At 45.2% G+C, this 25247-nt stretch overlaps 1 protein-coding gene across 3 annotated transcripts in view; it reads right to left on the bottom strand.

Moving 5' to 3' along the window:
- Positions 1–13979: 13979 nt before the first annotated feature.
- The window catches only part of LOC149353334 (annexin-B12-like), a 51327-nt gene continuing 40059 nt past the window's right edge, over positions 13980–25247 (bottom strand). For all 3 annotated transcript variants that reach the window (XM_089582493.1, XM_089582491.1, XM_089582492.1), the window contains 4 exons: positions 23247–23436; positions 19755–19813; positions 19541–19663; positions 13980–16607 (listed from right to left, as the gene is read on the bottom strand). In XM_089582493.1, coding sequence (XP_089438619.1) covers positions 16551–16607; positions 19541–19663; positions 19755–19813; positions 23247–23436 — 429 coding nt within the window. In that variant the 3' untranslated portion in view covers positions 13980–16550. The remainder of the gene's footprint in view (positions 16608–19540; positions 19664–19754; positions 19814–23246; positions 23437–25247) is intronic.

The raw sequence follows: 25247 nt of genomic DNA, 5'->3' as shown, positions 1-25247 counted from the left end.
ATTTCCCTTGTTTTGTTGGTGCGCGTGTGCATTTTGCGTCAGGTTTTGTTTGCCTGTGATGACACGATATGTGACTGCTCTATGTACGTCGCCCTCGCGGCGATTTCATGAGTTGGACCGATCCCTTGTTGCTGTAATTCTAAAAGTGGCATTTGAGCCCTTTGTAGAATCTTGGGAAGGGCGTGTAAGGGATCGGCAGTGTACGTGGGGTCATTGGAAACCGGCTAGGGGCGCTCAAAGCGGAGCGTCTCCTTTCTTGGAACGCGACCGCTCGCGAACGCGCCGGGAACTACGGGTGTCCACCGTCCCGCGGTACCGATTCGCCCACGTGCTGGCACGAATGTATATTTGTGTTTGTTTTTATTTTATTTTGTGGTGGAGAGAATGTTCCGACTCCGCACGTGCTGGCACGACCGTGCGTTTTTGTTTGTGGAAAGGGCGTTTTGCCCTACGGAAGCTGGAGGGCTGGCCATGCAGTCGGTAAACCAATCATGTGAGCAGTGCAACATGATTGGAAGCGACCAAATGTGGGCCGGGCCTTTAAGGCTTTAAAACCGGGCCCCGGAGCCGGAAGCGGGGTTCTGCGCTAAGGTGAGATGCTACGCATCTTCGGCCACGCCGAGTAGGGGCCTCCCCTAGTATTAGCCAGTTCCACCTTTTTTGTTGTTTGTCCTTTGCTGTTTTAATTTGTCTCTAGTGCCTTAACTTGTATCTATTGTAAATACTGTACATAAAATTTGAAGTGTTCGCCTTACCCCTGCGTCTCAACTGAACACAAGACCGTCTCTGACGGGGCACCCCTGGTGCGAAGAGCTTCAGTCTTCCAGTTGGAACCAACCGTCTCCGACGGGGCACCCCTGGTGCAAGGAGAGTAGAAGAACCTGAAATTTACTCCCGTATTCATTAAACATATGTTATTCGAAAGAATAAAATCCTCGATGAGCTGACCCCTGGAATCAGTATGCTCACTTCCCCAGAATGAGGAGTGTGCGTTAAAATCCCCTATTATTACATATGGCTCTGGCAACTGTTCCAGAAGTTCTTCTAGGTCATGCATGGCTATTGTGTTGTGTGGTGGTATGTACACAGAGCATATTGTTATTGTTTTATGGCTAATGATGTTTACTGCGACCGCTTCTAAGTTCGTCTTTAATGATACCTCTCTTGCAGGGACATCGCTTTGCGTAATGATAGCGACGCCTCCTGAGAGTCGGCTAGCTTGTACTCGGTCTTTCCGGAACATATTATATTTTTTTTTAAGATGTTTGTGTGCTGTGGCCCAAGGTTCGTTTCTTGCAGGCACACAGCTGTAGGTGCCATTGTTTTGAGCATATCGGTTATGTCTGTGTAGTTTCTGCGTAGACCTCTACTGTTCCATTGTATTACATACGCCATTGTGATAAGTTGGGGATTGGGGAAAGTTACTTATTCTCAGGAGCAGTGATTCGTGGTTTCCCTTTTTTCTCTAGGGAGTCTCGCCGCCGCTGCAGCGGTGGCGAACCAGGAGTTGTATCCATCGCCACTTTCGTGGCGCCGGATTTCCGCGGAGAATCCGCGGATGCGTGTGTGTTAGATGTCAGCGGACTTTCGCTGACATCCATCTCCTCCACGGTGAACGTGGAGGATGCTTCTTGTTTGCGATGGCCCGTGGCCTTCGCATTCGTATTTTTTGTTGGCACCACTGAACCAGGCTCTGCTCCAGGGGCAGAGTCTCTTGGGCCAGCAGTTGCCTTCTTAGAGGGGTGGGGCGACAGGTCCAGTTCAGCAGAGCTGTTCTGGGTGTCTGTCGCCGAGGATGCCGCTGCTTAAAGTGGGGCCTGAGGGCCTCCGGCGAGGATCGCGTGGTCTTCTCGCGAAAGTTTCAGCCCTGTGAACTGTACCACCGACTTCTGTGGTGGGGACTTGGGTGTCGACACCAGGTCCACCGGATAGACCTGTGTGCCGACAGAAACTGAAGGCGGCGGCGGTCCCCGCGTCACCGCTTCAGAGTATGTCTTTTTCTGTTGGAAAGAGACGCGTTTTTTTGCCTCAAGGTAGGACAGGTTTTCTGTGGTCTTCAAAGTTATAATTTGTTTTTCTGTTTTCCAGACTGGGCACGACCTGGAGTACGCGCCATGTGCGCCATTGCAGTTGATGCATTTTGGTGTGCGTTCGCATCTTTCTTCTGTGTGTGCGTCTTCTGCGCATGTGACACAAGTGGGTTTACCCCGGCAAGCCAACATGATGTGTCCAAAGCGCTGGCACTTGAAACATCGTCTCGGATTCGGTATGTATGGGCGGACTTTACAATGGAGGTATGCGGCGTGGATGGAGTCAGGCAGAGTTGTGCTATTGAAAGTTAGGACAATATGTTTGGTCTTGATTTCAGCATTGTTTCTCCGGATGGTTATTCGTCGGGCTGCTATTACTCCCTGTTCGGCTATAGTTCTTCTTCCATTTCCGCATCGGTACTCTGTAGGAGTTCATATTCAGATATGACGCCCTTGAAGTGGTTCAGGGTGCGGTGCGGGGTTACCTGTACGCTCATTTCTCCAAGATTCTGTAATGACATCAGTTTGGTGCTCTGTTCTTTTGTGTTTATTTCTACAAGGAGATCTCCGGTTCGTTGCTTTTTTGCTTTGTAGTCTTTGCCTACACAACTTTTTAGGGTGTTGGCGATGACAAATGCAGATAGGTTGGCTACCGGTACATTAGTTTCTGAGTGAAGCATAACAAACTTCGCAAACGTTTCTGGCTTCTGTGGACTCAGTTTCTTCACATCGGTGCGACCCCTTTTCGGGGGCCGATCGGATTTTTTTGCAGATTTTTCCATACGGCATGTACTGACTAAGGGTTCCCAATACTTTGTCGCCACTGAATCACCCTTATACACAGAGGAAGGTCCCGGGACTCCCCGCCTGGTAGACAGACGAGGAGCCCATCGGCCGAGGATTGACCACTTCCTCGACCGCCACCGTTCAAGGTTTCTTCCCTCCACCTTTCAACCTATCGCCACGGTACGGATGACAGCTTCGGTATGGGGGCTAAGGGTCCGTGGTGGCTCCAAGCACCAACACCTCGTTACACAAGGTGCCCCTGCGGGAGAATTACTGCGTAATTTCCTTTCCTGAAAAAGCGTCGCGTTCAAAGGGCAAGGCATCGCGCCGAACGGGTGGTACCGTTCCGTGGACTGCCTGGCAGCGCTACAACACGCTGTGGCGTTCCACTCCTAAAGGCGAAGGTTAAGCGTCATTAATTAGCAGTTAATTAGTATTTGGTCATGAATCCGTAATTAGTCACTAATTAGTAATTTGTAATTACTTCGTCATCAGCCCCGCCGTGGTGGCTCAGTGTTTACGGCGCTCGGCTGCTGACCCGAAAGACGCGGGTTCGATCCCGGCCACGGCGGCTGAATTTCGATGAAGGCGAAATTCTAGAAGCCCGTGTGCTGTGCGATGCCAGTGCTGTGCAATGCCAGTGTGCTGTGCGATGCCAGGTGGTCGAAATTTCCGGAGCCCTTCACTACGGCGTCCCTCATAGCTTGAGTTGCTTTGTGACGTCAAACCTCAATAAACCAATAAACCAACCAATTATGTGTGACGTCATCCAGTGGTGACGTCACCAGTGTCACATAAGTGGTGCGGAAAACGCTTTCGCCTCTACGCACTTTAGACAGTCAAAGTACCCCTGAATTTTTACTTTGCGGACCGCGAAACACCGGTGTTTAGAATTAGCAGGCAAAAATGCGAAAATATAAAACAGAGAGAGGGGAAAATATAATGCCGACACTTTAGTTGGAACTTGGATTACAACGAGGTACAATTTTGCATGCATTACGGTTGCATCAAGGCAGCATTAACGACGACTAGCCACGATTATTATCGTAGTCGTTCAGTTAAAACCAAAGAAATCTATAATGGCTCCGAGTCCTCGCTTGAAAGAAAGATTTCGTGTGCCTGAAAATGCCGCGAACACACGACCATCGACGCTGTGACGGGCTTGCCAATCCGCAGTTTCTGCACCCAAAGCTGCCTTTGGTTCGTGCTGCTAGCAGGGGTTAAGCAATGGAATGATGCCTCCTGGCTTTTCCACCTCGTTGAGATGCGAAAGGGAACGCAGTGGTGCTGCCGAGCTTCCTTTTTGTCAAGCCACTCTGGGGATGTCATCCCACAGCGCTTGCTACGCAGCACCAGCAGCAAGCAGCGCGAATCTGTCGGGCGAGTTCCCCATAGACGGGATCGGAGCGCGGCCTCATTGTGGGGCGTCCGTATCGTGAAAATAAGCAATATTTATAGATAAACTATGACAACAACGTCTCAATGCGGCGATGAAGCACTGGCAAAGGAGCAAACAAATGCATCCGTGCGCTGCCGATCCTTTTTAGTCTAATTCGCGACGCCGCCGCAGCGTGGCGTCGATTTCGTGAAAATCGGCAGCGATAATTTGCGGATCGCAGGACGTCGGCGCTCGATCGAGAACCTCGTGGTGTAGGAAACTTTCTTGAGTGCTGGTCAGGCGTTGTCGGAAGCCAGTTTGGAAGGGGGTCGAGCTTGTTGTTTGTTTTCAGGTGCCGCTGGATCTTATACGCAACCATCTTTTACATTAGTTTACAGACGTTCGACTTTAAGAAAATCAGACGAAACTTTTTCATTTCGGTAGGGCGTCTGCTGGGCTTCGGTATTAGTACTACTACTCAGGATAGATTTTACTTGCTGTAAATATTCGATGACTGCTATGTATGGTGTTAATCCAATCAAGGAGATTTCGCATGCTGTTTTCCGAATGGTTTCGCAGAACTGCGTACGTTACGCCCTCAGGGCCTGGAGTGCTGGTGCTCTTGGTAGAGTTGAGCGCCGTTCACCCGTAATTAATGGGCTATACATAGCATTAGGCAGAGACACATCTGCGAAATTAGGTTGCCGCCGTGCCTGAGTGAGCTTCACAGGCGATGCTGTCTGCAGGAAGAACAGTTGGATAACTTGTTTGCGAGATCTGCCAAGGAAACGTTCAACCGAAGTGACAAATTCTGCGCGGGTCTTCGTGTATTCCATGCGTGCAGCAATTTAGGGTGCTAAAAGTAATTTTTATGGGGTTCGTTTCAAGTTTGGGTTCACGCCTTTCGGGTTCATATCCGGGTTTGGCTCCAAAGCGGCATTCCGTTCCCGTTCCAGCCGGTTCGAACCGGTTCAAAATCGTTCAAACGGCTTCGAGACCAGAAATATTTCTCAACGTGGATGGGCTTTTTAATCAACCCTGTTGTTGCTTTGGTGTATTTTCTGTGTCACCTCGGTATGATAAATAGGAAGGGAAATTTTGCTTTATGCTAGATGTTTCTAACTAACTCAGATGAATTTACTGTCCACTGCAAAAAGTACACGAATAAATGCAAGAACCGCAGATTCCAATAAACTAAAACAAACTCTCAAGGTTGGGCTACACGCAACATAAATACCTCCGAAAGTAGAAGATTTGACAGCCGCCGCCGTAGCTAAGTTGGTAGAGCACCGTACCCGAAATTCGGAGGACATGGGTTCGGATCCCACCAGCGGCGTGTGATTGTGTTTTCATGTACTTGTTAATCAATTATCTTTCTGTAATAAAATAATTACGCTATAAATTTTCTATTGAAATAGAAACATCCGCTATGCTCTCCTTGGTTCCGCTGACTGTTCCGCTGACTTCCTTCACATGTATGTGTAACAAGTCCCTCATTTCCCTACTCTTATCTGCTCGAAAAAAGAAAAGGTTAGCGTTCTATGCTCTGCGTGTATTTCTGACCTGAACCCATTTCTTTCTCCCCTATTTCTCAGTTTGGTTGCCTCCTACGTCCTATACCTTCACGTAACAATGGCTTCCGGAAACACCTAGGTCAGGATAGGACACATATCAGGCTATTAATTAATAATGTAAGACGGGAATAAGACGCGGGATCAAGCAAAAAAAAAGGCGATACGAACCAGAAACATTTTTCCCTCCAAGACACCAGCAAGGAATATTATTTTTGCTCAAGGACATCCGTTTACTTATTTATTTTGCCCTCAAGCGCCGTTGCTTTACAGAGGGGAGTGGGTTAAAATAAACGAGCAAAAGTTACAAAAGGCAAAGTTACAAGGCAAAGGCAATGCATAAAAATAAGCGCATAAAGAAAAATAAAAACTTCATTTTATCAATTAAAATGCATTACTAAGGCTAAATTAATGCATGAAAAGAACAAGGAAGATTATTTCTTTGAAACGCTCGAGTCATCCTTCAACAACTTAAATTTAACAGAACAAAAGCTGACGAAAAAGAGCGTTGACAGAGGTGCAAGCGATGTCTGCTGGAAGCTGGAAGCTGGTTCCAGACGGTCGACGTACGACGGATAAAAGAATAGATGAAAGCGTTTAGTGCGACAGTGGGTAGAAACAACCGTGTGGGCATGGTCAACACGTGATGAGCAATAGTTAGGATCGATAACGAAGAAACAGCGTAAAGAATGATGATCCTATATTTTGTGAAACAAACGCAGACGGGTAAGTTATCTTCGCAATGATAGGCTGAGTAACGATAAGCGACGTTTCACTGACGTGATGTTTTCGCTTTCAGTGCGGTTTATAACTGGAAAGAATAAAAAGGGCTGCTCTGAACTATAATTGTAGTGTGTAAACGTACGAAGATTGGCATGCGTGGGTCGTAAATGGAGACAGCATATTCTAACTTAGCGAGAACAGGGGTCTTGTACAAAGCTACAGTTTTAATGAATGTGTGGCTTTACTGAAATTACGAGGAAAATATCCTAGCGTGTGATTAGCATTGCTAATTGCTGTTTCAATGTGCGCTTTCCGGGTTAGTGTAGAGGCAATGAGCACGCCTTATTGCCGATATGATGAGACGGAGCGGAGAGGAGCGTCGTTAGGCGAGTGCAAAGGAGGACTTGAAGCCTCTCTCGAAATAGTCATTAGTTTGCATTTATTAGGATAAAATTCCATTTGCCATTTGCGACATCAGTGAACGGTATTATTGAATTCAGACTGCAAGGCCACTATGTCACTGTCGGTGTTAATTTCGCCATAAATTGCGCAGTCATCAGCGTAGAGACATGTAGGAGACGATACACAATTAGGAAAATCATTTATATAGATGAGAAAAAATTGCGAAGACACTTTGGCAACTAAAGTGTAGAGTGGCGAAGGCCGAAGACACTATGCCGTGACGACTTCCGGTGGATGTGACGTCACATCGTTCCCGTGGCTATATCGACACTCAAATTATACATCTTTGGGAGATCTTAAGGGCTGTTTACGCTTAATTACACATTTTTCCATCTAATTTGAGAAAATCTGACGTTTTTCCCACCATTCTGTGACAATTTTCATTATGCCGTGACGACTTCTGATGGATGAGACGTCACACCGTTCCCGTGGCTATATCGACGTCCGCGCTATTTCGACGCAATTTCTATATTTTTGCCTATAATTAATTAACTAATTAATTTACAGTCATCAAACTTGGCTTCTACATTCATTTTTTCCTCCTCTATCTGAAGCAGGCAATGGTTTTCTTCTATATTGTTTAGTTCCCGAGTTAAACGCGTGTAACACGTTTTGTTAACAGACGACAGTATGAGCCATTAAAGGCTTTCGCCTTAAAAAGTAGTGGGCTTAGAACTGAACTTTGAGGGACACCTGATGATACTTCAGTTAAGGGAGTCATGGCCTTTAACAGTGATGTATTGAGGGCGGTTACTAAAAAAAACATTCAACCCAGTTTCAGGGAGCCTCCCTTTTCCGGGCGGTTCACGAGCCAGGGTATCGCCCGACGAGTGTACACAACAAGCAGCAGAAACCCTGCCGTTTATTACGTGCTAACGAAAGAGCACTACAATCTACAACTCCAAATCACTCACACTGCGTTTCAAACAAGGTATAGCGCAACACACCGTCAGAGCTCCTCAGCGCTGCAACAGAGGGGAAGTCCTGACGGTTCCAGCAACACCTTGCTAAGCTCCGCCAGTCGCAGTACAATAGACCCCGCTAACGACGCAGCTACATTCACACACGTGCGCTGCAATGATCAAAAAGACCTTGGCTGCTCTGCCAATAACAATCCAATGCTACGACACTAAGATGAAACACGTGGGACGCTCTCCGCTCTAACAGACCACATAAAGATACTACAGTCTCAGCGGTGCACAAATGTCGGGCTGGCGGGGCCGCAGCCACTAACACAGGGGGGTGCCTTCAGACCGCCGTGCCGGATCCTGGAAGGAGGCCGCTCCCGCAAAGCACGATCCTAGAACATGGCGCCGACGGTTGGTCCACGCCGCCGGACCACGAAGTGCACGGGCAGCGTTTCCGCGCTGGACTACTCTGTGTACTGCCCGCTCGGCCTTTATATAGCCGCTGGAGGGATCGCGCGCATGCTCATCACGCTGCCGACGAAGAACTTGCCGGAAATCCGCGGTCGTGCTGTACCCGAAAGAAGCCGGATGACGCGTGTTCAGCCCGCGCAGCCTGTTGCGCTGAGCCATAGGGGCGCCGTGGGCCCCACAAGGTTAAAGCTCTAGATTTGAGATTTAGAGCTGGAAGTTTAAGCTGTAACAGAGCGTGATTAACTCTGTAAAAAGATTTGGAGAAATCGAGAGAAATGCAGCAATTTCTAGTTTTATCTAGTACAGCGTGCAAAGGATATGGGTAGAATGAAGCAGTTGAGTTTCACATGAAAACTAGCGTCACAACCGATGTTGACTAGATGTGAAGACTGAATTAGATGCTAAGAAATCAAATAAGTGGGAATACAAAATATGTTCCATGAGTTTACTTGGAATGTTTGGTAATGAGATCCGTCGACATTTCAGAGGATAATGCTTATTTCCTGATTTATGTAATGGTTCTTTTCAGTTCTGAGGACAGCGTACAGTGATTTAGCGACTGCTAAAAAATCCCAAATGATGATGTCGCTTTGGGACGTTAAACCCCAATAAACCTAAACCTAAACCAAATGATGATGACACTTGCAAGCAGTCAGTCAGCTTCACAATGCCGGCGGAATCAACTGTTAGTCCTTCGTGTTTCGTCCCGTCCCTTGCGCTGTTTTATTTCATTATGCAATACCAACTAGCCCGGCATCTTGCACTTCTGTTAGTGGAAGTATGAGACAAACATCGAAGCATGATGCATGGCACGACAGATTGGCACCAGCTGAAAAGGAAACTATTTTTAAAATTTTAATAAGTAACCATGGGCAGTCCACTGGATTAACAAGCTGACTATCATTAGCACTGAGAATCCTCATGACTCACATTGGCATTCACAACGCTCAAAACACCTTCGGATTAGTGGAGGAGAAGGAACTGGGACCGCTCGTAGGCGGGGTCCACAGCCCAAGACTCCGACAGCTTCTGCTTGAAGAACATATCTGATGACGTTGTGCTGAGAAAATGATCCCTTGCATCACAAACTGCTTTGCCACATTCAGCCCCAACAGTGATGTATGCCTCCCAGCGATCGTATGTGTCCCAAGATTTCTGACCGTTTTTATTTTGAAGAAGCTTTAGTGCACCATTGTAACACGGCGTATTGCTATTTGAACGAACGCGCCTAAGGGGAACGCGCATCAGTAAGTTCCTTTATGTTCAAACTGAACAGATCCCAGTTTTCTTGTACAGTTCGCTTATCAAATTTTTCAAGGAGTGTGTTCAAAAAGCCGACCGGGTTTTCATTTCTGCTATCAGTTACCTTCGCTGCAATCTTGAATATACCGTATGTTTTACCCAAGATGCTCTGCAATTCTTAAAAATAGGCTGTTTTATTTAAAAGAGCGCTTTTCTCGGCATACGTATAGCGCATCGGAATACAGCTAAGGCGTGCTAACTGGTAGCCTGGTTAAGTAATTTTGAATATATATATATATATATATATATATATATATATATATATATATATATATATATATATATATATATATTCTGGCTCTTCAAGATAACTACAGCGACCTTCGCCACTAAGCTAAAGCCGCTAGGAGAATCCAGCTTTACAACGACTTTGGCGCAAAAGCGCGCGCAAGCAAGGGTAATGGGGAGGGTCGCTATAAATCCTACAATATTTTCAAATTTCCTGAGGTCTAAAACTCATTTGGCGTCATATCTGTGCAAGTACTGCCAATTGGTCATTTCCTATCGTTCTCACAATACACCCCAACCGAGAGCGTGTATGTTAGCGTGGCTGCTAACATTATACAATTCAGCGAAAAATGTTCAAATCCGAGATGTTTGGCTGAATCGCAGGAAACTATGGACCTTACACATTGCTACCAAATGTTATGTTTTCCTTCTTTAGAATGACATGCGCATCACATAAGGAAACATAGAAAGTCATGTGGATTGCAAGGTATGCCACCATTTATTACCTTTAAGCATGAAATGTTTTTAGCTCCCGTTGTCGGCAGTGTGGTGACGTCACGCCGAGACCGAGAGCCAACATCCGGGCACTGAATTCCACTCATCTGGGCACTGAAACAAGAACATCCGGGCACCGTACGAGATTTAACGAGACTCTCTAAGCTCTCCTACAGGACCGGCATACAAGCGCCGGTAGCTTCGCGCCGAACGGGTGGTGGCGTTCCTCCCTTCCTGTACGGTGCGGTTCGGGCGTCCACCGAGGTGACGAGAGAATTACTGCACCATTTCCTTTCCTCAAAAAGCGTTGCGTTCAAAGGGCAAGGCATCGCGCCGAACGGGTGGTGGCGTTCCTCCCTTCCTTTACGGTGCGGTTCGGGTGTCCACCGAGAAGACAGAGAATAACTGCGCCATTTCCTGTCCTCAAAAAACCTTGCGTTCAAAGGGCAAGGCATCGCGCCGAACGGGTGGTGGCGTTCCTCCCTTCCTTTACGGTGCGGTTCTGGTGTCCACCGAGATGACAGAGAATTACTGCGTAATTTCCTTTCCTCAAAAAGCGTCGCGTTACAAGGGCAAGGCATCGCGCCGAATGGGTGGTGGCGTTCCGTGGACTGCCTGGCAGCGCTACAACACACTGTCGCGTTCCACTCCTAAAGGCGAAGCTTAAGCGCCCTTAATTAGCAGTTAATTAGTGTTTAGTAATTAACCAGTAATTAGTCACTAATTAGTAATTTGTCATTACTTCGTCATCAATTATGTGTGACGTAATCCAGTGGTGACGTCAGCAGTGTCACATACGCAAAGTGGTGCGGAAAACGCTTTCGCCTCTACGCCCTTTAGACAGTTTCGAACGCGCTGCATATACATTCTTGTCAGGCCTGCGTCTCGTCGTGTCCGCTTCGTGTTATGCCAGTAAACATTTCATGCTTTTGAATAGAAACAGCGCAGTAGACGGGACCAAGAAGAGAGAACACACTCCCGTCTACTGCGCTGTTTCTATTCAAATGATGTACCAACTAGCCCGGCTTATTCCTCTCTTGGATTTCATGCTTACTCTACTCTCGGTTACGGGAGAGGTAGAGATTTTTTGAAGCGAAAAGCTTCACTAGGCTAGTCAACACCGCGCTTAAATTGGTAATTTATTTTTTTTAAACTAAATCAACTGAACATCGATCATAATGTTTTGAAATGGATTGAATACTTTCTTCACAACCGATCACAGTTTGTTTCCGCTAACAACTACGATTCACCTTTCAATGATGTTCATTCGGGCTTGCCTCAAGGATCAGTTATTGGACCGCTTCTCTTTCTCATTTACATCAATGATCTTCCTTCCAAAGTAAGATCTAACATTCATCGATCTGTTTGCTGATGACTGCGTCGTTTTTCGCGAAATAAAATCACTCGATGATGCTAACATTCTTCAAAGCGATCTTGCGTATATTTCTACTTGGTGCAATGATTGGCTCATGGACCTAACAATGACAAATGTAAAGCGCTAACACTCCTTCGACACCTGCGACCAGCTTTCGTCAATGCGGATGTTTCCTCGACAGGCACGAGCAGCGCAAGCAAGCGTAGCTGCCCAATCGAAGTGGCTTTCGTTTACGACATAGTTACGTATGCGCCGAGCGACTGCCGGCCGAGTCTCCGATGCACGCGGATTCCAAACGGTAGTCTGAATGCGACACGCGAAGAAAACATGCCGATCAGACGTTCGTTTGCTACGTGCCCGTGGCCGTTTGCTACGTGGCTGCGCTCGGGTGGATGCCAATGAGTAATTACTCCCTTATTACAAATCTACTCCACCTTGGGGGATTCCCCTAAACATTTGACCAATCCCTGGCGTGACGTCACATATCACGTGATGCAGCGATGGTGGCGCCGCCGCCGCGTACCGAAGCGTGGAGGCCTCCGCCGGGCGACGTCCGACGGCGCGATATGAGGCCCCATCTGCAGCCGGTGTGACGTCATCACGTGACGTCACATCATGTGATCTCACTTCAAGGTCAATGGTGGCCACCGCCGGGCGTCGCGCGAAGGCCGGAAACCTACGTTAATATGCTTCGCATAAAAGACTGGAAAACTGGTGACACGCGGCCACGCAGGCAAGTACGTGCACGTTCGTACAGCTTCGTTAAAGCAGGGCATTATATGCATGACGTGTGGTCTTTCATATAATGTGTAAGTAATATCCGTGCCTGCGTGGTGAGGAGACACTGACGGCAACCATTAACGCTATCACGTCATACTCTTGAAGGGGGATTGAAGTGCGCCCCAACCCCACCTTTTTTTTTTTAGTGAACCGTAGTCTTCAGAGACTATATTCAACCATAGAATAACATTTGCGCTTCCGTCATCCAGCCTCCAGAAGAGCCTCGTTCCCTTCCTGCCTCATGGAACTTCCTTCAGTGGGCTGCCGCGGTGGCGCACTCGGCTGCTGACCCGAAAGACGCGGGTTCGATCCCGGCCGCGGCGGTCGAATTTCGATGGAGCCGAAATTCTAGATACCCGTGTACTGTGCGATGTCAGTGCACGCACGTTGAGAAACCCCAGGTGGACGAAATTTCCGAGCCCTCCACTACGGCGTCCCTGCTAGCCCGAGTCGCTTTGGGACGTTAAACAATAAACCCAATAAACAATAAACCAAACCTTTTTTTCCTTCAGTAGCTAACACTGCCCTCTCACTGCCTTCCCTTCTCAACACCCACCCCGCCACGTTCTTTCCATGCTTGTAGGTATACCCTCTCCTGCCCGCGACAGCAGCGAACTTCGACAGCCAGTGTGTCCAGAGGTTGGCTCCTCTTTGAAGCTCACAAACCGGTAGTTGAGCTTGCTATAGGCGCCAGGAAAACTTGCGAAAACAATTCTTCCCATGTTCATACCTTGATTCCAAATACAGCGCCAGGAGCCTTCTGTATCAGTCTGCTCGAGGAAAAAAAAATCAGCAAATACAGTATTAACTAGGGAAGGGTCAATACTGGTGCTTCTTGATAGTAGTGGCAAAAAAAAGTTTCTAATACAGCAGCATCCATTCCGAGGGGCTACTTCTGGTTGCAGCACGCATGTAAAATGCGTGGTGTATTGTTTCTGCGAAATATTATGGAACGTGTTTTGAATTCACAGAGTTTTATGTCTTCCGCCACAGAAAATTCGGGGCTTTTGCCATGGCCCACAGAGCTGGTCATGTCCAAAATTATATGTCCAGGCAACAGCACTTATTAGTCCCATCCTGGCTTCCTCTTGGAAAAGCAACATTTCCACTAGCCTGTTCAAAACTGCCATGCTATGCAAACTGCCATGTTTAATATGCTTTAGCAAACCCTTGCACAGCTATGCCAGAGAGCAAACAATGGGAGTAATGACTGAAATGGCAGAGCTGTTGCATTTCCCACAACCATAGCAAGCCAACCAATGTTTCAGAGGCAGTCTGGCAAAGCAGCTGCAAAGCCTAATGCAGCAAAGCTACTAATAAAGCAAAGCAACATCTCTTTCTGGGGCTGCTTGAAAGAAGTCCTACATCAATGGTGCAGCAACACCAAAAGAGCGTGCAGGCCAAAGTCCGCTTTTCTTGCAGACTTCCAACAGCTGCACACATGTGCTGAAGCGAAGAAGCCTTCAAGGGTTGTAAGCATGCAATGGTTTATTCAAGAGGTTAGTAACTGTATAAATTGACAGCAATTTCCAAAGATCTTATCAAGTTAGTGACAACACCAAAAAACAGTGGATACTTTTTTGGCAGTACAAGGTTCTGTAAACAGGAGAATGGACGATTGTTCACTTTTCTGAAGCTCACTTTGTCTTGCAGCACCAGTCAGAAACAAATAAGCTGAAAAAGAAATGTTAACTAGGCACCAAACGGCTTACACAATAAGTAACTCTGTGCAACCAGGTTACACAAAAATATTCAAAGAAATGCTGTCCTGACAAGAGGGGATAAACTAGCTTAACAATCTGACCCTACACCACTGCTGTGACCCATTAATGCTTGCCATTGAACACCCATGCACTAACTATGCTCTGCTAGCAATAAAGGAGCTTGACATGTGCACATCTACACTTGCTCAACAGCATGTGCTCAAAATAGCACAGTAAGCTTGCAAGGCACTATGCAAGGCTAGGATACTAAGTGATCTTGCAGTGCTGGCAGCCAAGCACTTGAGTGAGAATTTAGAGCACAACAGAAAAAAAAAGCATAGAAAGATACAACGTACAATAAAGTGCCAGGTGAATTAAACCACAATCTAAGGTAGACAATTTGAGAAACAACCCAGTGAGAGCTTCTAATAAACACGTTCAAGATTACAAAGTGCAAGTTTGAAAGTGTACAGCTTGGGACTGCTCTACAAAGCGCTTGGCATCAAGTTGTTAGTCATTCACTGCCAGATACACAAATTGGCCACAACCTATAGATCCCTGGACTCCATATCGCCATCATGCCCCTTAATATCATAAGGACTAAAAGTCCATGTTAGTGCAGCGCATGAGTTAGTACAGTGCACAATCACCACGGGTGACCTTACAATAGAATTGCTATTCGAACACGTACGCGCAAGTCACTTTCGCGAGTTCGAATATCACCTGCTATGCTAAGATCACGCGCTCAAAGCCTATACGCAAGCTTGCAGACAATCTGGTGCCTGAAGTGAACACGCATCTGCTGTGAGAAGCCAAGCGTTGAAGCCTGAAGGATACGTAAGTGGGGCTGCTCAGGCTAGACGTGCAGTGTCCTCAGAGTGTGCTGTTGTGTTCTGTGGGACAATTACGTCTTCTTTCAAGGCACCAGACAGCTGGTAGCAATGCAAAAAAAAAAAATTCTACACAAGAAACAGATTCCCAAAAGGACTGGAGAAACAGGGACAGGCAGAAAAGCAAGTTGCAGACAACAGGAGTGCTAAAATAAATATATTACTGCCACTAAAATACTTTGCAAAGCAGGTGGAAAAACATCACACCAAGACAACAGTGAAGTATTAAGCATACTTTAAGTACCATAAAAAAAAAAAGAATCGAACTGTGCGAATACAGCGTCCACACCAAGCAGTTAGGGCAACTAGTAACACAATCACAGAGTCCTAATGTTTTCTGTATTCCAACAAAAACTGTCTGCTTATTGTAAAGGGCAGTGCTGACAATAAAGAACTGCTGCCACATCTTTTTGTAAATGCAGAGCATTTTGTAGTTTTCTTTAGCATATATATTTGCACAGATCTGGTTAATACAGACAACAGGCATTAATGAAATACCTAAAGACAGGAAACAAGGACAAGATTAAGCTCAGACCATGTTCATGCAATGAAGAACCAGAGCTAGCCACAAGGGTTTCACAAAACACCTTGCAACAAAAGACAAATGTTCACCGGGGTTTCACATGCACCGGATGCCGAGGCCTAGCCACAGCATGGCATGCCACTTGTGGCACAGACAATAAACTTTAAAACATTAAACTCTGAATGCTCAACAGCTTAAAAACTATATCACCATAACAAAACAACACTACAGCATAAAAGGTAAAACAATCAACAAGAAAGACCATGAATTTAAGACTCGTGGGGGTGGGGGGGGCGGAGGCCTTGGTCAACCCATTCCACGCCCATCTGACCATCAACCCTTTCCAACTCACCAATTTGGGTTATGGTCCCATGTGGCAGTATCCTTGTATAAATCGCTAGCTACAAAACAACTGCAGACTCCATTTGACATATCAAAAGCCTGACATGGCTGCTTTAAAAACGTTTTTCAGCTAACACTTTTAAAAAACCTTTAAAATGCTTTCTTACAGTGAGCTTCACAACCTTGCTGAAGTGCAAAGGATTGTGATGTGTTCGATGGCATGAGCCAAATCAAATCTTAACTAAGTACAATGGCAACAGATAACTGCTCTCCTCTCAAGTTTAAAGCATGTAGCACATGAACAAGACATTCAGATCTCATTAACAACAAACTACGCAAGTCAACACACAGAGAAAATAAATTTTACAGGAAAAAACTGCAGCAAAGGCAGCAGGAGTGGTGGCAGCACAGTTCTACAACACTGAGAGGCAAATGTAAGCTGAAGTACCAACACCAGGCTGAGAATGCGAGCAGAGTGAAAGGACTGTTGTAAACAGTCGAAAAGGAAAGGAAGTTTCCACATGGCGTTGTCGAGATGTCACAAGCGCAATCTCTTCTGGGGAATGACAGCACTCCGCAACGTTTAGTTTCCAGAGACGAGCGCCAGCAGGACCTTTCGATAATCGCCAGAGGTGTCGCCCTGCACACACAAAAAAAAAACGTGTGTGCTTGAACCACAATAAGCCTGTAATAAACATGCTTGGAAGCTTGGAAGCCACAAAACGCAGTGCTTAGGCACAGACCACAACCACGGTTATCTGTACACTGTACAGAAAACCTGCATTTGTAAAAAAAAAGTAACTGGAAATGCAGTTAGTGACCTTGCTTAGAAAATTCACACTTTATACATTCAGAAACACAGGTAGGCTGACATGTGATTAAAGTCAAGGCAGAAAGCGCGGCTAGCTGGTGGTTCATGACTGATTAAAAAGACTAGTGTAGCAGACAGGGACAAAGGGGTAGAAACAGACAGGATGAGCGCTCGTCCTATGTTTCTACCCCTTTGTCCCAGTCTATTACGCTAGTCTCTTTAATCAATCATGTGAATAAAAGTTGTGTCTAATGCTACTTGAGTGACGCAGAAGACCATTCAATCACCAAAAGAGACCGAATGCAACAACACAGATCACCTTAATACTTGTCAGACATTTCTGTAAAGAAAACTGGCCCTGAATAGACTGATCCCACGAGTTTCAGCATCCTACTGCTACTGCAGAGGAAGGATGCTGGTAATTGTCCTGACCCCACACAGAACAGCTACCACAGCTCAAAATGAAATCTCAAAACAGCAATCCATTGAATGAGCAACAACACTATGTTTGTAATTAAAGACATCCTCAGTGAAATTTTTTATTTCAATTAAAGGACTGTTGGTTTGTTTGGTTTATGGGGGTCTAATGTCCCAAAATGATTCAGGCTATGAAGGACGCCACAGCGAAGAGTTCCGGAAATTTCGACCACTTGGGGTTTTTTTAATGCGCACCGACATCGCACAGTACATGGGCCTCTATAATTTCGCCTCAATTAAAATTCGACCGCCGCGACCGGAATCGAAGCCATGTCTTTTGGGTCAGCAGCCGAGCAGCATAACCACTGAGCCACCGCAGCAGCCATTAAAGGAACTGTGTATGAGGAGTTATCCCTTCATTTCAGTGCAGCAAAGCAATATGACCGGAATCGAAGCCATGTCTTTTGGGTCAGCAGCCGAGCAGCATAACCACTGAGCCACTGCAGCAGCCATTAAAGGAACTGTGTATGAGGAGTTATCCCTTCATTTCAGTGCAGCAAAGCAATATGACCGGAATCGAAGCCATGTCTTTTGGGTCAGCAGCCGAGCAGCATAACCACTGAGCCACCGCAGCAGCCATTAAAGGAACTGTGTATGAAGAGTTATCCCTTCATTTCAGTGCAGCAAAGCAATATGACCGGAATCGAAGCCATGTCTTTTGGGTCAGCAGCCGAGCAGCATAACCACTGAGCCACCGCAGCAGCCATTAAAGGAACTGTGTATGAGGAGTTATCCCTTCATTTCAGTGCAGCAAAGCAATATGACCGGAATCGAAGCCATGTCTTTTGGGTCAGCAGCCGAGCAGCATAACCACTGAGCCACCGCAGCAGCCATTAAAGGAACTGTGTATGAGGAGTTATCCCTTCATTTCAGTGCAGCAAAGCAATATGACCGGAATCGAAGCCACGTCTTTTGGGTCAGCAGCCGAGCAGCATAACCACTGAGCCACCGCAGCAGCCATTAAAGGAAGTGTGTATGAGGAGTTATCCCTTCATTTCAGTGCAGCAAAGCAATATGACCGGAATCGAAGCCATGTCTTTTGGGTCAGCAGCCAAGCAGCATAACCTGAGACTTGCGAGGCTTACTGAAGAACAGTGGAGTTACAGAATTTGCGACACAAAAGTGTGCTAAGAATAGTACTGCCAACAGGTAAACTCAATAGCAAATCACAATGTGCCTAGGCACGACACTAATCCCAATGAGCCCACATGCCTAAACAGAACAGGTGCTACGATGTACTTCAGACCCCAGAGAAAACTGATTGCAGGCGGTGAAATCTGTGATTGTGGGCAGTAGTGCTAGTGCACTGAATTAAATACTAATTGAGCATGACAAGTAGGTTATCTTGTTCTCTACAAATTTGGTGCAAAATACTCCTTTGAAAGAAGTGTCAAGTTTTGGTAACACAGTGTGAAAACGACAGTTTTCCTAAATGTGCAGTTTGCCCTAAAAATGCGAATTGGGAAAGAAAAGTTCGAGATTTGAAAAGCTGTAAATTTATTTCATCGCATTTTTTTTTTTTTTCATAATCAATAGCCTTTACTGCATAGGTTAGACCTTTGATGTAACGTTGCTTGGTGGCAGTCACTTGTAATTATTAATGCTCTTGAATGGTACAGAGACACTGTACACACTTGAAAACTGCCATAAATAAGCTGAACAGTAAAGATAAGCAGTGAAGAAAGCAGTATAGTCAAGGTCTTATGAAGAATACATGCTAGAAATTAGGCTCCAAAGGTCACATGACGAGTTTCCGCAAATCACATCCTTAGTTTTGTTCTCCCTGCCAATGGCTGCTCACAAGGCTAGGATTATGCAGTTTTTGCTTTCGTTTTAAATGCATTTCGGTTGCGGTCTTGACAGATGACCTGTGCAAGCCAGAAAGGGCACAACCAAACTGCAATACGCCTTTCTGGTCAGCGAGCGGTCCGCTTTTTGAAAACTATGTTGTGGGCCACTGCCGGCAACACCTCGCACACACCATTTTCTGCATTTCTACTGTGCAGATCAATGAACAAATTTGAAAGAGTTTATCAGTGCAGGAATCTTTTATAACCAAAATCATGAAATGGGCTTCTTTCAAACAACATCACTTTCTTTTCCCGGCATCCCCTTAACATGAGTAATCCCACACTGAGGGAACTTCTTTTTTTAAGGTGTTATGCACTGATTACGACAGCTCCTAGCACATGCTGTGCCTCAATTTCGCCTGAATAGGCACACCTGGCCACCTCCATGTGCTTGCCTCTGCAGGCCAGTCATTTTAATCAGTCACAGCTCCTTACCTTGATAGCATCTTCAAGGCTCTTGCCATAAGCTCTCTGGTATTCCTGCTTGACGATAGCCAAGTCGGTCTCGCAGCGGCTTACAACAATGCGGATCAAGGTCTTGTCATCGGTGCCAGCTCCCTGTAGGCAGGTGTGAAAGGAGAACAGTGCTATGAAGCAGCATAATTTCCTTACTAAACTCCTAAAAAGAATGTAGACAAAGCCCACAAACCTTCATAGCCTCATGGAGCTTCTCAGCAAAGTACAGCTCCGTGTTGTAGACAGATTTCACTGCAGAAAAAAAAAAAATTGAAAGGTAAGCAATATGACTGATATGAGAAAAGCTGCGGACCATAGATGTTATGAACAGAACAACTGATGCTATGGTTTAGAAATGGTCTTGAAGCAACTTATATTACCTGCCTGTGAGGTATTGAGTCATTCAGAACACCATCTCAAAAGGCCAGGGCTCATCCTTCAACTGATAGTCTGGCAAGGTTGACTTTGCAGTGCACGTTAGAATAGGAATTGGGCTCTGTCCCTTCATTTAACAGTGAACGTAGTCGAATCATGACATGGTACATCATAGCCAGATTCACCCCACCAAGCAAATGACAAATTTGTTGCCAAGTTTTAATTTTTTTTCAACTTGAACGTCTTAAAAATAAACTATTTCATGAAGCCAAAATTCTTGACCCGGTGCTTCAGAACACTTGCAGCTGCACAAATGATTCAATTTGAGTTAGCCATGACATGCAAAAATACGCAGTGTGTGTGTGTGTTGCCCTCGAACCGATGACACAGCTATGAGTGTTGGTTGTTCTGCCAGTCATTAGAGCAAAGACAAAAATGGCTGCAGGTGCAGCCTGTCACAACCACGTTCCTTTAATGAGAATGCACCTGCCTTTTCACCCAATCCTGTACAAGGCTTTGCAGTAGAATGCAGCACCATGCAGGCTAATTTGTCCTTTACGTACAATACATAACTGCTTACAATATTTTATTCTTTTTCTTTTACAAATGTCAGATTATGGACAGAAACGGACTGAAAAAAAAAATGGGGCTTTGCACAATGCTTTGCAATGGGATGCTAGGTCAGTGCATGAGGCTAAAGAAAATGCTTCAAAGCAAAAATGCTATTCGTGCCAGACAATTCCCTTTTAAAACCATTAAGCGACCAGGAAAATTCACAGCACAGTTGTGCTGCGTGCATATGCCCCTCTCATGCTAAGCATCACGCATTCTATTACTGTGTATGCACATGGCACCGACAGCTGTGAGTATCACCACACAATGTTGATTGCAGGTTGTGCTTGGCCTGAAGGGGTGGCATGAACACTAATGCACAAAGTAGCTTGCCAAAGGATACTCAACTGACAGCAGTGTACTAAATGACACTCAGTCAATTTGTCATTTCAAACTCATCTATACACGAGCACAGACTAGTGCAAAATGGGTCAGTGCTTAAGCAGCAGTGTTTGCCAAAAAAAAACAGGACAAGGAAAACAGTGGCGTTCCAGGATTAACAATGCACAAAAAGGCAAGGAAACAAGAATGAGAACATCCACAAAGCACACGCCATTTAGAAAAGGCATGCATCAGTGCACTACCAATGCAGGTTAACTATCTAGGCAGTAACCTGTTCATCAGCAAAATTCACAAGTGACAGGCAATAAACCTTGCTCTTGTCACTAATAGTTTTATTTCCCATCTTCCTGCATATGCCATGTAACATCAGTATTTAACTATCTAGGCAGTAACCTGTTCATCAGTAAAATTCACAAGTGACAGGCAATAAACCTTGCTCTTGTCACTAATAGTTTTATTTCCCATCTTCCTGCATATGCCATGTGACATCAGTATTTAGGCACTACAACAGTTCACAGTATACTGATTCATTAGTGCATCGACAATGAATTTTTCTACTCCTACAGGCATCATTCATGATAACTGTTTAATTTCCAAGTCACCAACTTTAAGCAAACAGCCATAGATACAGTAAAAGGAATGGGATCAAAGGAATTAGAGCTGTAATAGCAGTGATTAAAAAAAAACTACCAATAGTAGGGTTAAAATGGTGCATAATGAAATGTTGTACAAAAAGCTTTAACATTTCTGGCTGCAGACACTTTTCCTTTACAGCCAGCCATGTACTTCCACAACGTTCATTATTATGATTAGTTGGGAGTTTGACGACGTAAGAGCAACTAATGCCAAAGTACTTCCACAACGTTCATTATTATGATTAGTTGGGAGTTTGACGACGTAAGAGCAACTAATGCCAAAGAACGCCAAAACAATGTTTATTCAACTACGTGATACTAGCTGAAACGGGATGGAATCATGATACACTATGAATTAAAATAGAACAGAAATTCAATGTAAATAGCTGGAATCAATAAATGGCATTTAAATATGACATAAATGTGGTGTTCCGAGTTTGGTAAAAAATATAAAATTTAAATGGAAGCTAATATCTGGGCTCTGCCACAAGCAAGACGGTGAGGAGTCCTCTCCCACCGTGCTTGGCTACGACACCCTCTAGCAAGTTATCCTGACCAAAAAAAAAAAAAAACTTTATATGGTCATTAAAATTCTGTCTAGTATTTCAATGATGCACAATTCTGTCAAGTGGTACCATGGGGTCATACCCTAATAAAAGAAAAAGATGGAATAATACAGTAAAACATCGTTAATTTAGTCATTGAAACCAGGAGACATATCCACATTAACCGGGTTTCTGAATTAATTCAACCAAACACAGCAGAAAATAAAATTGGACCCAGGCAAAAATTTCGTTGTGAGAAAACACTACCTTTATGAGACGAATATTGCAGCACAAATATCGACCCCCCATTTCTAGATCTTGCTGGCCAAATTAAAAAAAAAAAGCTGACTCCAAATAACATTTTGGTGAAAAAGCACTGCCTATTGGGAACACACTGTATGCAACCTCCGTGTAAAAATGAGTACGCAGCATGAAAATGATACGTCAAATTCGTGACACTGAGCGTTCAAGGCTTCATTTTCGGCACGCAATTCAGCTGTCCTGTTACCATTTCCTTTGGTGCCGAAAGAACATCTCTACTGGCAACCTTACTGGTTAGCTACGCCTTCACAAAGCGTGAAAGCTGCCTTTTCTTTCGGCATTATTTTTAAGCATGGAATGTTCTTAGCTACCATTGCTGGCAGTCTGGTGAACATCTGGGAACTACAGCGAACGCGAACCAGAGGGAGAACATGCAGTGGCCTTTCTCAAACTTTCCATCTGAACACTTACCAGGCTGGTGCACAGAGTTGAGGTGAACAGTGTGGGCTTTAGAAGGCTTTGCTATCAAGGTGAGATCAGGCTGCCAGAAGCAGTGCTGCAAACACTGTGCTACCAATGACTGCATCTCATCATCACGACTGTACTCATCACTTGCAAACTGTACGACGCGGGGTACCTATAGGGGGTGGTCCGGGATGGGCACTGTAGTGTCCCGAGTGGTGCTTGTGCTTTGCTAGAAGCTTACGCCATTGACTCGTGAGCACATGTGTCTCTGGTTCATCTTGCATTTCAATAACGTCGACGGCAAAAGTGCTTTGTGGCGTGGTGAGGCATGCCCTAACACCATCTATGACCAATCCTAGAAAATGCTACGCAGGTATTGCCAGGCATTTAATGCTTACACCTACTCTCAACGACAAGAGAAAGTGAAATTTTTAAAAAGAAGGATCTCACCTATCGTAAGCAGGGCTTGCCTGAAGTTGCCAGACATCTCTTTCTTGATGGCCTCCATGATGTCATGGTTGGCGAAACGCACGTACTCGCGGAACACCTGGCGCAGCTGGTCATAGCTCTGGGAGGCTAGGATGGCATTGAAGGTTGACTCATCCGTGCCCCACTTGGCCACGCCTGCCTGGTGAAGTTTCTGTGCCCCACAGATGCAACGATTAAGTATGAGAGCTATTTCCTAGCCAGTCCTATTTCAAGACTGTCAAAGCAATTCATTCTAGCAGTGCTCAGATGAAATAAGAAAATCTGGGAAACTCATCTCCAAGCCTGTTTGCTCACAAAAATTTACCGTAGACTGCCTACACATTACGTGAAACAAGCTATGAAGACTTTGCTGCAAGTTTATACTAGCTGGCACACAAGGTCTTAGAACAGTAGCATGGGAAAACAGCTGAAATAAGCAGTGACTTGTACAATCTTTAGAATCAAGCAACAGACCACCTTGGTCTATCCCATTCAGCTTCAACAGCTACAAAAAGTATAAAGGGCAGAGCGAAGAAACCGGAATGCATATGCCTGAGGTGGAGCTGTCCACTAACATGAGTGTTGATTCAACTGCCCCACGGCGGGCGAAATGTGAAAATGCCTCAAACTACCAACAAAATCTGAAAAAAAAAAGCTATTGCCACTGAGGGCATCTTACATCTGGCCATGCAAAAACCCAAAATGTATGTTACCAAGTTACACGAAGTCACAAGTAGAGTTGAATCTCCATAATTTGAACTTTTGAGGAAATTGTCATGCACAGCAACTTCAAAAGTGCAAGCCCAAGCTCTCAGGGTTGTTCTGCCTTTTCTGAACAGTGAGGACGGCATTAGCATGAAGAGCGATAAACTGAGCTTCATGACATAACAGTACGTACAGTGGCACCATCTCTAGGCAACAACCATAACAAAGACTTGTGATTGGTGGGAGAAAGTTGTTTTTGCTTGCTTTCACTGACTGGTCGAGAAATTTGACTTGTTTTCGGCTGTCTTCTCAGACTATCAAGACTCCCCATTTTGTCCGATTCATCATAAAGATGTCACAAAAATGACGTCATATCACCTGCATTCTGTAAGGGGTAAATGGGGGCAGAACCTGGCAACTTCAGTAGCAATTTCCTCAGCAATGCAGTCGGATTTTTTTAGCCACAAGAAACACTAGTAATGTTCTCAAAGGGTAACAACCCATTAGCTAAGCACAGCTTGCTATTTCTGCTGTCTTCCCATCAGCATCCCTTTATTGCATATGAAATTCGAAGTTCAGAGATTTTACCATGAGAAATTTCTTAAAGGACTGGCAGGACATTCCGAAAATCACCTGTAGCTAATATGGCTCCGCAATATCCTCACCAGTATCATATGATCAGCTAGAGAAATACGTCAAATCAGCTTATGCTTTTTTTTTTATAATGTTTAGTTGTATTGTATATGGACCACACTCATGCCTGAAAACTGATCACTTTATGAATAAGAATAAATATGGCCTCAGCAGGATATGCTGCCTACCAAAAAAAGAGAAAACAATGCCTCAGACATTAAAAGGTAACTGAACAAGAAATGCCGCATTTCCAGGTTTATAAGTGCCCCCACTCCCCCTTCCTCATATTTTGTTTTATGAAAAAAAAAAAAGGCAAAGGTCTGAAAACACTTTTACAGCATAAGAAGCATCAGCATTCTTAATGCAAAAAGTGACAAATCCATAATAAACATGGCTGTTTAAGTGCCTCGTGTGCGTCTGGTTCTCTAGCTCATCTCCTACTACTTCTGGTGTGCTCCTGTGCAAGGAATACTCTACAACCAGGTAGTAGAGTTTAATTCATTTAACTGCACATCCCACAGTTTAATGCCCACTGCTAGTTCCCCCCCCCCCCCCCTTTGTTAGTCACGTGGATGAATGTTTTTGGGATCCATTACATATACAGTCAAGCCCACTTATAACAATTATTGGTTATAACAATGGTAT

This window comes from Amblyomma mixtum, chromosome 3 (genome assembly GCF_055824585.1).
Source record: "Amblyomma mixtum isolate Tamu chromosome 3, ASM5582458v1, whole genome shotgun sequence".
Lineage (NCBI taxonomy): Eukaryota > Metazoa > Arthropoda > Arachnida > Ixodida > Ixodidae > Amblyomma > Amblyomma mixtum.
The sequence above is the reverse complement of the archived record's forward strand: the minus strand, read 5'-3'. Positions and strand labels throughout refer to the sequence as shown.